The sequence below is a fragment of the Plutella xylostella genome, chromosome Z, assembly GCF_932276165.1.
Source record: "Plutella xylostella chromosome Z, ilPluXylo3.1, whole genome shotgun sequence".
Taxonomy (NCBI): Eukaryota; Metazoa; Arthropoda; class Insecta; order Lepidoptera; family Plutellidae; genus Plutella; species Plutella xylostella.
The window spans coordinates 5,979,020-5,993,482 of record NC_064012.1 but is presented as its reverse complement, the minus strand read 5'-3'; the positions used below and the strand labels follow the sequence as shown (position 1 = coordinate 5,993,482).

The 14,463-nt window shown below is 38.7% G+C and overlaps 1 protein-coding gene across 4 annotated transcripts in view; it reads right to left on the bottom strand.

Moving 5' to 3' along the window:
- Positions 1-3,194: 3,194 nt before the first annotated feature.
- Positions 3,195-14,463, bottom strand: part of LOC105380236 (large proline-rich protein BAG6) — a 46,009-nt gene continuing 34,740 nt past the window's right edge. For all 4 annotated transcript variants that reach the window (XM_048632426.1, XM_048632428.1, XM_048632429.1 and 1 more), the window contains exons 15-23: positions 14,119-14,328; positions 13,402-13,529; positions 12,979-13,084; positions 12,388-12,543; positions 11,809-12,065; positions 9,826-9,883; positions 7,168-7,348; positions 6,323-6,500; positions 3,195-5,132 (exon numbers count right to left, since the gene is read on the bottom strand). In XM_048632426.1, coding sequence (XP_048488383.1) covers positions 5,093-5,132; positions 6,323-6,500; positions 7,168-7,348; positions 9,826-9,883; positions 11,809-12,065; positions 12,388-12,543; positions 12,979-13,084; positions 13,402-13,529; positions 14,119-14,328 — 1,314 coding nt within the window. In that variant the 3' untranslated portion in view covers positions 3,195-5,092. The remainder of the gene's footprint in view (positions 5,133-6,322; positions 6,501-7,167; positions 7,349-9,825; positions 9,884-11,808; positions 12,066-12,387; positions 12,544-12,978; positions 13,085-13,401; positions 13,530-14,118; positions 14,329-14,463) is intronic.

Here is a 14,463-nt window from a genome sequence, read left to right as displayed (position 1 = left end):
AACAAAAAGAATGATACTACAGGACTGTGATCGTTTCGCTCGGATAGATTGTTTGCAAGATGAACTGATCATTAATGTCGACTGTTGACTCTGATACATCAGATTCTGAGAGCTGTAGCAGTAGTAGCATATACTGAAAGCGTTATAGCAATTATAATATGTTTTCCGAAAATACGAATAAATGCATATTTATATTAATCTATGGAGTATATACAAATCGATAGGTTCAAGTCGATAGGATTTCACTCTCGGACATCTCTAGAACTGTCAAACTCAAAACGTCCCACATATCAATAGCTCTGAAAAATGGTATAGTAAGGTCAAGTTTAGCCTTTGTCATGGTCGTCTCATTAGGGTGGTTCTTTTCAATTTGGTGTATTGCTGGCAGATATAATAAACCCTTCAAGGCTTATGCTTTTTCGGCTCTAGACAATGCGATATTTTTGGCTTCAATTTAGATGTACGTAAGTACGTATTGTCCCGGACTGTTAGCAAGGGTAATTATTTGCTGGCCGGTAGCTACATATCGTAGTTAGAAATTCCTAAAGCTAGCAAACTGGTTTTTAAAACACCAGGTAGGTAAATAATTGAGGATTGAGGAAATCTTACCGAAGACCGTCAGTCCAATTCCAAATCCTTCAATAGGGAATATGCAAGAGGCTCAAATAAAGGTCAAATATTATTTATAATAAACTTTGTTATTTCATAACTACGCCTCCATCAATATTTTTGATTATAATTTATTTTTGAGCTAGTAAATGAACTTGAAAAGTACAAAAAAACTTCGGTAAATTCTAACTTCAGAGAAACGTCACCAATTTTCTTAGGGCGGATGTGACGTCAAAATTCTTTATATATCAATCTCAGAATAATAACTTCTTTGCGTTTACGGAGGAAGTTAAATAAATGTCAAGTGTAAACAAAGAAATGTTAATGTCACCGAGTGTTTGTGATGCTCGTTGTGATCAGATACGATGGATCACATAAAAATTCTTCCAATAGATCCTAGCCTCCTATAACCTCTCCACTTCTTGTTTGATATGCTTGTTTGTTTGCAAAGTTTAGGACTTTTTATATTTTTTGTAGGTAGTGTATGGGCTGCCACTAGTTGTTCTTTTGTAATGAGGCGTAAACAGCCATTCGCTAGTCAACGAGCCACTCAAATATGCTCCATATTACAACACAATAAAATTAAATTTGTATTGTAAGTATTATGACAGGAACATTACACAAGTTGATCTTTCTACTTTTAGGTTATAATGGCAGTCGTTAGTATATTTCAAAAGTTGTTATTTTTTTCTAAATTAAGTTATGGAAGAATTCTCGTAATCAGAAGAACTGGACACATTAAATTTATTACGCAGTATGAACGAGTAAACTGTGGCCAGCTGCGGAAAAGTTTTTATTATAAATAAAAGATAATATGTATGTTATACGTTATTATTTTTGTAGAATTAAATTCGGGGATAATCATGTAGCATGTGAAAGAAAACATCGTGAGGAAACCTCAATATTTAGATTAAGCACATTTAGATATGTGAACCCACCAATCCGCAGTGGACCTTTGAGACCTTTGAGATATGCACAATGGTTCCATTCAAGAGAGCCAGGTGCAGGTTCTTACACCCCCACAGATAATAGAATAGAATGACCCACTAACCCTAGTCTCTGTTACTGAGAACCAAAGTTACAGTAAGTACTTACATACAATACAAATATTACTTTAAATTCATATTGCCATAATAGCGTAATATTGTGTACAAAGGTCCTCTGGTTTGCGCGCTCCCATTTCAAAAGAGCTACTAGTAGCTATTTACGAGCTCCCATTACAAAACAGCCACTGGTCACACTTTATTACCATTACAAAACAGCCACTGATCACACTTTATACACTTCCTTTTTCGTTTGTTACCATGACAACATTGGTTTGTTGAAAATACAAAAGTACTCTGTGATTACTTGAATAGGTAAAAAATCTATGCCGACTGACGGGACTCATTATTCTGAGCCGTGAAATTAAAAGATTATGACGTCACACCAGCCCGCCATCCTGACGGGAATTTCAAAGTAGTCGTGATGGTTGTAATTTTTTAACTTTCTTTAAAATACCTTAATACTAATTTTGGCGTTGAATTTTTTTTAACTATAATATAGTGATGTAAAACTATCGAATAAAAGTATTTAAAAAAATTATGCATATTCCCTATTAGTTAACAATCTGTGAAACATTGTATGTAGTTGTAAAAATTCTAATTAGGTATAAATGCAGCTGCTCTAGAAAGACGGAGGTGAGTTGCCAGCGTAGAACAGCCGATGCGAAGAACAGAGAGGAGTAAGCAGCGCTGACCGCCAACCTCCTGTAGTAGATATGCACTTAAAGAAGAAGTAATCGGACAACCTAGTTGATCGACCCACTAGAGTTCTAGGGATTTATTGTCTGAACTGGTTCGCCTGTATGCTTACGATCCGGTATCGCTACCGTTCGAAACTAGAGATATCTTTTAGGTCTGCATTAAACTTAATACAAGATGTATAGGTACCTACTTATGAAAATGATTAAAGTTCTTAACAAAGTTATCGAATTGACCCTTAATAATGCAAGGGTACTTTTTGGAATATTTAGGTATGCGGTTTGGTAGATATCTTCCTTTGGATATCCTAGAACAGGTAGATTTGATACTTCCCATACTCATACTCCCTTAATATTCCCATGTCGGTAAAAACAAAAATCGACAATTTTATTTGAGAGTAAACTTACTTCAATAGAAATTTTCAAAGAAATGTATTTGAAATATAGTTATGCGCGTTTGAGTGTGTATAAGTGGATGTATGATGTCTGTGAGCAGATTTGAGTAGAGCAATTAAGTACTTATTTAATGATAGGAATCGTTTTGAAATATCCAAACGATAATTTAAGCACACAAAACTACAATGAATATAGGTAAGTACAATATTTTTATGCAAATGTTGTTGCATCAAAACTTTTACGTCTTTACAGCTTTTTCTCACCAATCAAAATTGGGTAATTTACGTGAAACTTTTCAAATCCTACCTAAATGTAGGTAGGTATATTTTTTTACTCAGAAGTCCGTTAAATTGAAATGATAAGAATATTGTTAGTCGAACGTAAAAAAACCTTAAAATTAGGTTAAGGTCGTAATAGGGAATAAATTAAAACAAATAAAAAACAGTACTTCTTTGCAGTACATACGTGTGTTTTTATTTAACTACTTTTACAGATAGAATGATAAAATATACTTAGGAAATATACGTTACTAATGCCCATTTGTACTAAGACCACAGGTATCACCGTAGCATGCACTTTTAAAGTAATTATATTTTAGAATAAAAGATTGCTTACGGTTTTTTATCCATGTCTCATATAGTCCATGCAATATGTGAGTTAAGTAGGTATATAACACACATTCGGAATGCCGATTATGGTATGATTGAAATCATTTTAATAATACAGACAAAAATCGTTCTACAATTGAAAAAAATCATAAGTTCCGTTTGAAAGCGCTTTGCCCAAAACTGTAAAAGATGTCCCTCTCGTCATGCTAATTAAAAATTTCTAGAACCTACCTCCTTAATTCCTCGTGTCTGGAATCTATCAAAGTTCAGGTGACCTCCCGCGTTTAATACAAATGGACATAAACTACCTACATAATATAAAATAAAATTGTTAAAACATTTAAAATATTTTTACAAACATGATAGTTTATTTGCACCGGGCGGCGCATTTGCCAAATGACCTAATGCCGCAATCATCATTAACACAATGAGATCGTCTCAATATTATTAGATAATAAAACAAAATTATTACGAAAAATCTTCTCTTTTGTCCAGCCAGTAGTTTCGGAAAGTTAGATCAAAGTTAACCATCAATGTATATCGCTAAAGTTTGACTAGTTCACACCTACTTTTGTTAATGTAATCGTAAAATTGGAACTATACTTACTTAAATATACTTGGTCAAATATAACACGAGTCCTATCTCAAATCCATACATTTTATTTGTCGTTTGTTTGTTTTCTAGGGAAACCCAACTTTTTATCAGAATCTGTCAATCCATCGTCCTAGGACCCATGCTATATTATACAAAGTATAGTTAGGAATTGACTGCATAATTATGTACTTAGTGGTATTTTTTATTACGCCATAATATGTAAATAGAATTTATTGGCATGCAATAATCGGGGTAGTCGTTCTAAAGTTTATTTTATTATGTCATGCAGAATGATATTTTTACACCATATTTTTGGTGCACTCCAGAGAATCTCTCTATCTTAATGATTTTATTTTCATAATGTTTTAGCCGCCTTGTAGTTAAAGCTTTAAACGCGGTGTTTTCGACTGTTAACTTTGATCAACTTTATTTCATAGATCTCGATTTAAATGGCAACAAAATCCACTTTTTTATTTTTAGAGATTTGATGATTGATTAAAAATATAAATAATAATAAATAATAATTGGATAAATTAATTGGATTGGATAAAATAGTAAAGCGGCTAAGTACGTAAGTTATCATTATAATTTATATCAGATAAAACCATTTTATTTTATTAGTGATTTGCAAATCCGACTTTCTGTAAGTGAGTCAAAATGTTTTCTTGTCTTGGATTAACACTTATGCATCCGAAAACCTACCCAATCACTAATTATCCCTTTACTTTAAAACGTTACTTGAACGTATGAAATTCAACGATAAAGTTGAAACGTTGAGTTATACTTTTGAACGCATTACAGGCAAGCTTTGGTTAAGTGTAGATAATATTATAGAACGAACGTAAACTACCTTATAATCCGACGATAATGTCACCATGTGGATGTGAAATGTGACTAATATTGACACCCGCTAGTCTATAGACTGCAGTCCCACTACCTACTTGATAGTAGTAACAGGTGACAATAACTAACAAAGAACCGAGGGATCGGTCCTTTACTTAATCTAAATATGATGTTGATTAATAAAATTGTAGTAGTTAGTATGGTGTAAACCACTTTATGTTGTCATGGATCCATGGATCCATTTTTTATTTAAGTTACTATAAATAAAACTCTTCGTCCTTAGTGCAGCGCTGAGGCAGGTTACGTGGTCCGGTCTTTTGAACTGTCATCTGGATTCGAGCTAAAACAAATTTAAAACTAAAATTAATAATCTCTATTGAAGTGTAAAGGAACAGAGTACTACAATGAAGAAGCACAAGAACAATAGAGTTATGTAAACTGTATTTTTTTATTTGATATATTTGCCAGCAGATTCAACATGACTATCCTCAGCGGATCATCATCCTGATGACATTATGAGGTCTTTGATAAAATGAGTTGGATGAAATTCATGCAAGAGCTTTTTCATTAAATTACTCTGTGTCTGTGCCCCAGTGTAGTCTTTAAAGTATTTGTTTTTGTGAATAAATAGTATTAAGTATAACTTAATAGTATATAAAAAATATTGATATTTAATTAGAAATGAAATAATACTATAAATACTATAATCTAAAAAACTAAATAATTAAAAATATATTTAAATCTTCTCTTTTCTAAGCAAAAGCTTCACCAATACTTCCTACGTTTAAATACTTCTAAAGCCTGTGGATGAATAAAAAAGGGAAAAGGAAAGAATAGACATGGCTGAAAATCAACGACGAACCAGGATTAAATAGTTTATGGTATTTTTTGGTATTTACAACCGTGGAACCCAGTTCTTTTGAGCCTTTAGTTTATGGCTGTCACAAGTCAAAGGCCACATTTGGCCCGGTGTGTGATGCGACGTTGTTGAGAAAGTCGATGTAATGTGTCGTTACCAGTTGGTGGCAAAAAAAAATCCGCTGCCGCAAATATTTTAATTGACATATTGTACGTCAAACTATTTTCTGTCGTGGTAAATAATCCCACTTGTTTTTATTTGTTACATTCGTAAATTTTTTGGACTTACACAAGATGCTTTATTAAGGTAAATTTCTGACCGTATAAGTAAATCATTTCACGAATAATTGACGCATTTCAATACTTATACCTAGTCCTAACTACTAAACATTTAAAGCACATAGCCCTGGCCTTTTTAAATTTAAACACGATAGCTGTTAGGTTTAATAAACCACAGCACAGGTAAACAGGGAACTTCACTGATCGTTCAAAACGAATTAATGAAATAAACCACACTACAAGTTACTAGCGATGGCGCCATCTACCCTAAGTTTGTTCAAATTCAACGCGAGCTAACCTACAAACTACAAATAATCGAAAGAGCGCCATCTAGTGATCGCAGCGTGAAGCTCCCAGTGCAAAAGGCGCGGGCATAAGCGGAACTAAACTCACCGTTGCGGGCCGAGGAAGCGCACGACTGAGGCATAGCGTTCGCTGCTGTAGTCGGCGTCACTCGCGGCGCGGGTTCGCATCAGAGAGCGAATCTGTTCGCGGAACGCCGTGCGCATAAACTCGTGATCCGGACCGGTCGGCACTGATTGTCCCGGGTTAGACACTTCACTTATGCTCTCTGGAAAAGAAGAGATAATGGACTGTGTTAAACTGTTCTCTAGGGGTGTAACAGACGAAGTTCTCGAGTTATACAGCGTTTCATCAAATAAAACATCTGACAACAACAAAAACTACCCTTATTCGAATGTAATAAGGGTTGTGATAGATGTATGTCTATAAATATCGCTTCTGGATCGTGTCGTTCCGATTTTATTTTGACAGTATAGCTTTTAAAGGAATTTTATAGGAAGCGAAAGTGGGTGCAGCAATGCACCTCTGCCTACCCCGCAAGGGAGTACATTAGTACAAGGCGTGAGTGCGTGTGTGTGTGTGTGTGTGTTTATAGGAAGCCTATAGTACCTACTAAGAGAATTAAGCAATATTATAAGTGTTTTTTTAACCGTATAAGAACACCACAAATATTAGCTCTCTGCAACATCAACACATCACCTAAATACTAAACTACTACTAAGGCCTTGGTCTCCTATTTACGCCGTCGGTCGAGTCCAGCGTCACGCCGTAGGCCGCGTCACGATGCTCACTATAGAAATGTACTGATGCGGTCTCCCTCACACGCCGACGTTGGCGCGTAGACATAATGAACATTATGTGACGCGGCCTAAGGCGGTGACACTTGACGCGACCTACGGAGTAAATAGGAGACCCGGGCCTAAATGTAAACTCACCATTAATAAGAGCGTCAAGCGCGGCGGCCGGGCGCGCCGCTCGGACGCACCTGCGCTTGCGCGCCGGCATGCCCGTGAGGTACGCGTCGCTGTACGGCGCCGCCGCCGCCCGCTGAGCGTCGCGGTCGCGCTCGAACACCGGCATCCACTCCGAGCCGAAGTTGTTGAGGATCAGCGACATCTGGTGGCGGGGGACGGAGTTAGGTGAAAGTGTGGCGTGGCGCCATCTAGCGAGGATGATTGGCATTGTTTTGAAGTTATGTTTTTATTTTATCTATTCCGGACGAGCCCTCAATTTGTGGGAATTAAATGAAATGTTGACATCGTATTTTCGTCTTTACGTCTTTCACACTCTCCTGTCATTCGTCGTCATAGATAACCTACTTCCTTCCTCTTGCGTTCCGTTGCACTCCCACATGTAAAAGTTTGTTTTTAATCTCACATTTAGTATTGACTGATTATGAACGGTCCACCAACAGTCGATTGTCCCGTTAATATAACGATCGATACGTCACTCAATCGCGGGAAAATTATGAACCGTTCAGAATCAATCAATTTAGTATCTCAGATAAAAACAAACATACTTTAGACGTCAAACTTCAAACAGACATAATGTATCATAAAAAAATGAGACCAATGAAATTAATAGCTCTTCGTACTCATTCTTATTTATTTACTATACACTTGCGTTTATAATATAATGTATGAAATAGATTATTACGTTTTATAATGAACTAGTTATTGCTTTCGCCATATTATTTACCCAACCAGCGAGCTCAAAGCATTTAATTAAATGTGATGTTAGTATTTACCAACCTAATAAATAACAGATCGAGCTAACCTAAAAATAACATACCTCTCTACAAAGTTAATGTTATTTAATGACTGTATCGTGTTTATACTTTCATACAATATTATTTGCTGTACCAACACTATCCCAATAACTAACCTTGTGTACACACGAAATCGTATTTCAAATTATCACAACACACACTCGAAACGCGATCTAATCACAAAATGAATAATAATCTCACCTCTACAAAATCCAGGTAGGAATATATCCTAAAAACACGTTGTTTACAATACACACTACACTATCACGGACACAACGGAGCGGAGTGAGAGACACGTGTGGCCTGACAAAGTCGGCCATTCACTGACTACACTAACGAAAAAAAACACTTTCTTAAATGACCTACTAAATCGAATGTGCACGTCGACTGTCCGACCAGTATTTTTTCGACTAAGCCGGTAATTTCACCGCGAGAAACGAGCTATCATTCCGAGTCGAATATGTTAATGTCATGGTAATTCAGTTGGCCTAATAGCCTTGGCTGCGTGACGCGATTCACCACGTGATTATTAAAATAAAGAAGAAAAAACACAGAGTTTCCGACTCGCAATGTAATGACTGAACAGCTAGTTGAAGACACAATGGCAGTAACTTTAGTCTTACGGCTCACGGATTAAGAACGTTTTAGAGTCAAACGTGTAAAGGTTAGCCCCGGTTAACCTCGTCTGCACTACGATAGTAGTTATTATCTGATAAAATTCTCTTATCTCTAATAATAAAAAAATGATTCATAGGTTATATTGTTGTTGTTACTGTCAGCATTCCGCGTGATTTGTAACATGTGTTAGCTGGTGGTAGATAAGTTTGGATGGTTATGAATTTAGGATGCGTCCCTAGTAAACACCGACGCGACGTAAGTACTTATCGGTTTAGTATGAGTGTTCAGTTCGCTAGTTTTGCGCTTAGTCTACGCAACGCGCGCCTATTAACGGGCGGACAGTTTGCCTACTGGGAACACGGTCTTCAAAAGTTTTCTAATCGCTGAAGTCAAAATACCTCTTAACTATGGTCGGCAGGTAGTACTTTGAATGAATTGGCTTAGAATTTTACGCTTTACTACACACGAAAAGTACACGGACTACGACAGAGGACTGCTATGGAGAAAAACAAAACTCAGAACTCTGATCGCTAGACCACCACTGATATAAGATTATAAATAGGTTTACCGATATAATTATTGCGAACTTAAATAGTCCTGATGCCTGAGAGATTGGTCAAGATGTTGGCATTATTTGACTGACATTTGAAGTATAAATAAAACAAACGTGTGTTCGTGTAAATAAACCACGCTGAATACTGCAACTAACTCATCCGATATCATTCGCCGAAAGGTGTCTGATTGTCTATGTATGTTTTAAACATCAGTACCCGTATCATGAAAAACCGCAGCATATTCTATTCGATAGTCTATTCGAAAGTGCTGTCAACCTGTCAACAACAAAATGGCGGTGTATTGCGGTGTACAGATTTGCGAAAGTTTGACAGCTATCATTCCATAGGTCATTGTCAGAATAATATCATGTACTCTGTGGTCATTCTTTTCGAAACTCATTCGAAAGGTAAAAAGTGTTCGAAAGTGCTGTCAAGTTGACAATAGTCGCACTCGCATTCGATTCTATTCGTTAGTTCGAATTTTCATGATACGGGTACTGTAGTCCCGTTTTAAAAATAGGCAGAAACCATAATTAGAAACACACAATCCTAACCGTTGCAGCTCCCTCGCGCCTCGGTGGCATGAGTTTGATATAAAAAACAAAAGAAGATAGGTACTAGAGAAAATAAGTATCAGTGGTATCACTACTTACCGAAGATGTGGACGTTCTGTTGTTTTCCCCAGGCTGAGTAGTCCGCATAGGTGAGGCCCTGTTCGAATGGAGAAATATCACAATTAGTGAGAGACCAACCAGCCAATTTAAAAAGGCCACTTCCACCAATGTCATGGCAATCCGGTGGTGGACCTGTGGATTTCGTTTGCACTTTTGGTATCTACGCTAAAATAAGAAAAAAAGGGGGGGAGAAAATAAACATAAAACGAAATGTTAAGATGAATCAAAATGATATTATACCAAAAATGTAAACCAGATCTACTGAATCACCACCGTATTGCCATTAGTTGGATGGAGGGCCCTGATACCGCTAGACTCAACCGGGTTTAGCAGTCATCTGACTAATAATTTGAAATGCTTTATGTTTTTGAATATAGTGCGACTGAAAGAGCTACACTGGGGCTTGGGTTACTATTACTATACTAACGAAAAGTATATTTCTAACATAAGTAAATATTATTTGACATTACATTTCAATAATAGGTACAGTTTACAATTAAAAACAAACATCAAAGTACAAGAAATATTGACGGCATTACCACAAAAAAGTATACAATGAAATTCATCAGAGATAACGATTTCAAATACCTTATAAACGTGACAAATACTGTATTGAAAATCCATTGAACCGAGTTCATATTTTTTATACTATTTTACAATATTTTGTCAAAACATAATCCCAAGTTACGTATATTATGTATTAATATAGTAAAGTTAATTCAATGGGCAACACTTGACCTCATCTTCATTAGCCCGCAATCGTCCACTGCTGGTCCTAGGCATCTCCTAAGGAAAAACCCGACCCTCTGCCCTCGGCCTTACTCATTCAGCATCTGTCAAAGGCCGCCGCTTCGTCATTGGACGTTTTTGACAGCTGTCAATTGTAACCTATTAAATTGACTCTACTATAGTTACAACGTTAGTCTACAACGCGGGCAGATAAAGAAACAATATTGAAATGGCAGCAGGATTCATGCTATCTCACTATGAGTATGTTCTGTCATTACTCCTTCGAAATTTTGCAACGGCAGCCATTTTTATATTGTTCGTTTACCTGCCAGCTTGGTTTTTGTTTACAATTGTAACACAAACTACTACTACTAGTACTACCTAAGCCCCAGTATAGACTTTCCTTGTAGTAAAGCTCTCTCAAAAACTATTGTGAATTTGCTAGCCAAGACTTGCTATGCCATGAACTTCGCAACCACACGAGAATGGCAACATCGAGTTGAGTATAGCGGCATTCCTTCGCATTAGCACCCTCAAACCACAGCGCAGTAGAAATAGTAGCAAATAAAAACTAACGCTCGGTTTTTTTTTGCATTTTTTTGTATTTTTTTATTTTGAAACAACAATACAATGTTTGCCTAATAAATGTTGGCCTAATAAATTTCAAATTGACACATGATTATGATTATGATTAATTAATAATGATTAATTGATTATAGAACATTAATATTGGTTAAAAGTACATTTAAAAGTACATCAAGAGTTACATCGATTTAAACATCCAGGTCACAACATGAACATGGCTTTGTCTAAAATCGGAGATATTTTTACTGGTGATATCGTTCAATAATCAAATCAAATTTCGCATACCCTCATCGCCATTTCCTCATCGCATCAAACTTTACCAGCCAATCAATATCAGTTCAGCACCAGTAAATCTATCGGCGTGTTACATAATACCGAGCCATCTACACGGCGTAATAACCCACAGTCTGATAGCACGGTGTCAGGCGTAGCTCACGCGCTTAGATACCTCTTACAGCCATTCTTTTATAATCCATTCCTGAGGCACCCAACCGCCCGAGCCTCGCAACCACCAGCTACCTTACTGTGCGCTACCGTACCGGACTAACTACTACGACAACGAAAACACATTGAGAATAACGTTAATGGTTAGTACCTTAGTCGACCGGGTTATGAATGTGACTACGTCGTCCTTGATTACATATTTACCTTGGGGGGCGATTGTTTCGCAGACTCGCTAGAAGAGTGGCCGGATTGGGGGTTGGATTCGGGGTTTCGGCGGGTATCGGGGGGGTGTGAGCTGTGTCGGGAGTGGGCTCTTCCGGAGTGGATAGTTCGCTAGAGTTGGATACGGCGGTGTCGTTGGCGTCCTGGGGTTCGGGCGAGGCGGGCAGCGACTCGAGGCTGGCCGGGGACGTGGTCTCCATCGGCGACGGCGACACCTGCCCGTTGTTGTCCTCGTCGAGCTGTACAATCATTTTTATATGTTATTTTATACACTGGATGGTGTTAGTGGTTACTAACCATATGGCATATCAGCCAGGGTCGCTAACCACTGGTTAGCGACCCTGGCTGATATGCCGGAGGTAGCAGGGTCGATGAAATAATATTGAGCAACAAAGTTTTTATTGAAAATGAATACTTTTTTTGCGAATTTTGACATTCTCATTTCATTTCCGGGCTTAGATATAACATACTGCACACGTAGGTTTCGGCTTAGTATAACATTTTTGCAACACCCTGTAGACTATATACTGGATTCAAGTGATGTAACACGTGACACCTCACCTCCAAGGGTGCTCCGTCGTGTCCGACGAGGAACTGGCGGATGGTGTGCCAGCTCACTTCCAGGTTCATGTTGGTGACGATCGCGTTCAGGTTCTCCGTGGCCAGAGCCATCAGCATGCGCTGTTCAGGCTGGTCGAAGCTGCCCAGTATCTCCTCCTGTTTGAGGTCGAACATAGATAATTGTGTTAGTTTTAATACTGGTCAAAAATGCCTACTATCTCTTACTGATTAAGTTCGAAAATAAATAATTTTAGTTAATTTGCATTAGAAAGTCGGAAAGGTAAGGCGTGCTTTGGAATAGGCCTAAGTCTAGCAGTGGACTGCTATAAGCTGAAGAAGAGGATGTGTCAATTTCATTATAGTAGCATGAAATTGTCCAAGTCCTTGACCGATAGTTTTAACACCAATTAAAACTACGGTACCACAATAATCAATCGACTAGTCTAGTAAGCAACACCGTAACCTATGGACTGGAGACTTCCCCATATTTTACAAAGTCCAAAAAAGGGGGAGGAACCACCATAAACAATGACAATAGCACTTCGAAGCACCGACCAAATATTAATTTCACAAGCCACATGTGGCACTGACCAGATAAGCATCATAGATGTTGCGCAGCCCGTCGGCGCCCTCGAGGCAGCAGAACGCGATCAGCGTGCACATCTCCGTGAACATGCGGGTGAACACCACGTAGAATCTGCAACAAACGAGTTTTATATAGCATTATGCTGAGCCGGAACCCTTTTGCTAACATGATGATACATATAAGCTTATTTATCTGTCTGTCTGTTATATTAATGTCGTGTGTTTATGTTATCTTAAAGTTAATGTAAGGATGTCGTAGTAGTTAATGACCTGGACCGCTGTGCTGATGGTCCCGGGTTCCATTTTCTATGGAGAATAAATATGAACAAGACAAAGCTGTTCAAAATTATCCCCTGGGTTACCAGCACCAGGTCCACGTCCGGCCGCACCGGGGTTATTGTGCAACACCCTGTATACAGCTGCAGTTACCTGGCGGCGTGGTTCTCGCCGGTGTCGTCGCTCATGATGGCCGCTATGATGGCGGGCAGGCGCGCGCGAGACAGCGAGCGCAGAGAGCGCACCAGGTCCACGTCCGGCCGCACCGGGGTTATTGTGCCCTGTTGGGGGGAATGAGGTGAGTATTGTGCGTTTATTTAATGACCATTATGACTGGTAGAAAATGCTTGTAGCATTAAGTCCACCCTTCGTACACTTATTTTTGTATTTGTGCAATAAAGGATTAAATAAATAAATCATTCATCTATTTTAAAGGGCTTAGTAGTAAGGTCAAGGAGACGAGATAAAGAATGTAGGTTTAGAGGTACAAAACATTTTTAGGGTGTCGCGGAGGCGCCGGGTCACAAGGCTATACGACTCGTAAGTATGTGCATAAGCACGACCAATAGATAGTTGCGTATTTAGTTGCGCTATTAGCTAAGATTTCCCACGAGAATGCCCATCCAAAACAGGGGTTTTGGAAACACCAGGTCCTAAAAACAACGGGATTCTAAAAGACTGGGAAAACCAGGAACCTGAGACACCTGAAAAAAGCAGAAGCTTATAACTCGCAGCAAATGAGTACCTTTTAGCGAAGAATCTCATCGTGGAATACCGGGATACTGAAAACGCCGGCACCTAAAAACACCGGACATGTGACACTCAGAAAACCGGGAACCTAAGACACCCGGGAACAGCAAACCCACTCACCATCCACCCGATAAACTCCCTATTCTGCTGTATGAGATAGTTGACGGCGCCCTCGAACACGTTGTCCCCGTCCCCGGTGTTGGCCAGCTCCAGCAGCCGCGTCATGTAGGCGCGGAGAGTGCCTCGCAGACGCCTGAAGTCTGGTGGTTCAGGGGGCGGGTTCCCGCCGCGTAGGGCCGCGATGTGCTCAGTCAGGAATAGCTCGCGAGCCTGGGAGGGTAGAAAGTTATTAGCTGTGCGGTTTCACGTGTCCAGCTGCCGCTGTACAGGTTCGTTTTCGATGAAGATAAACCTCACTATATCGCGTCTCACCATAAATCATTTTATGTGATTGGAGGAACGCGC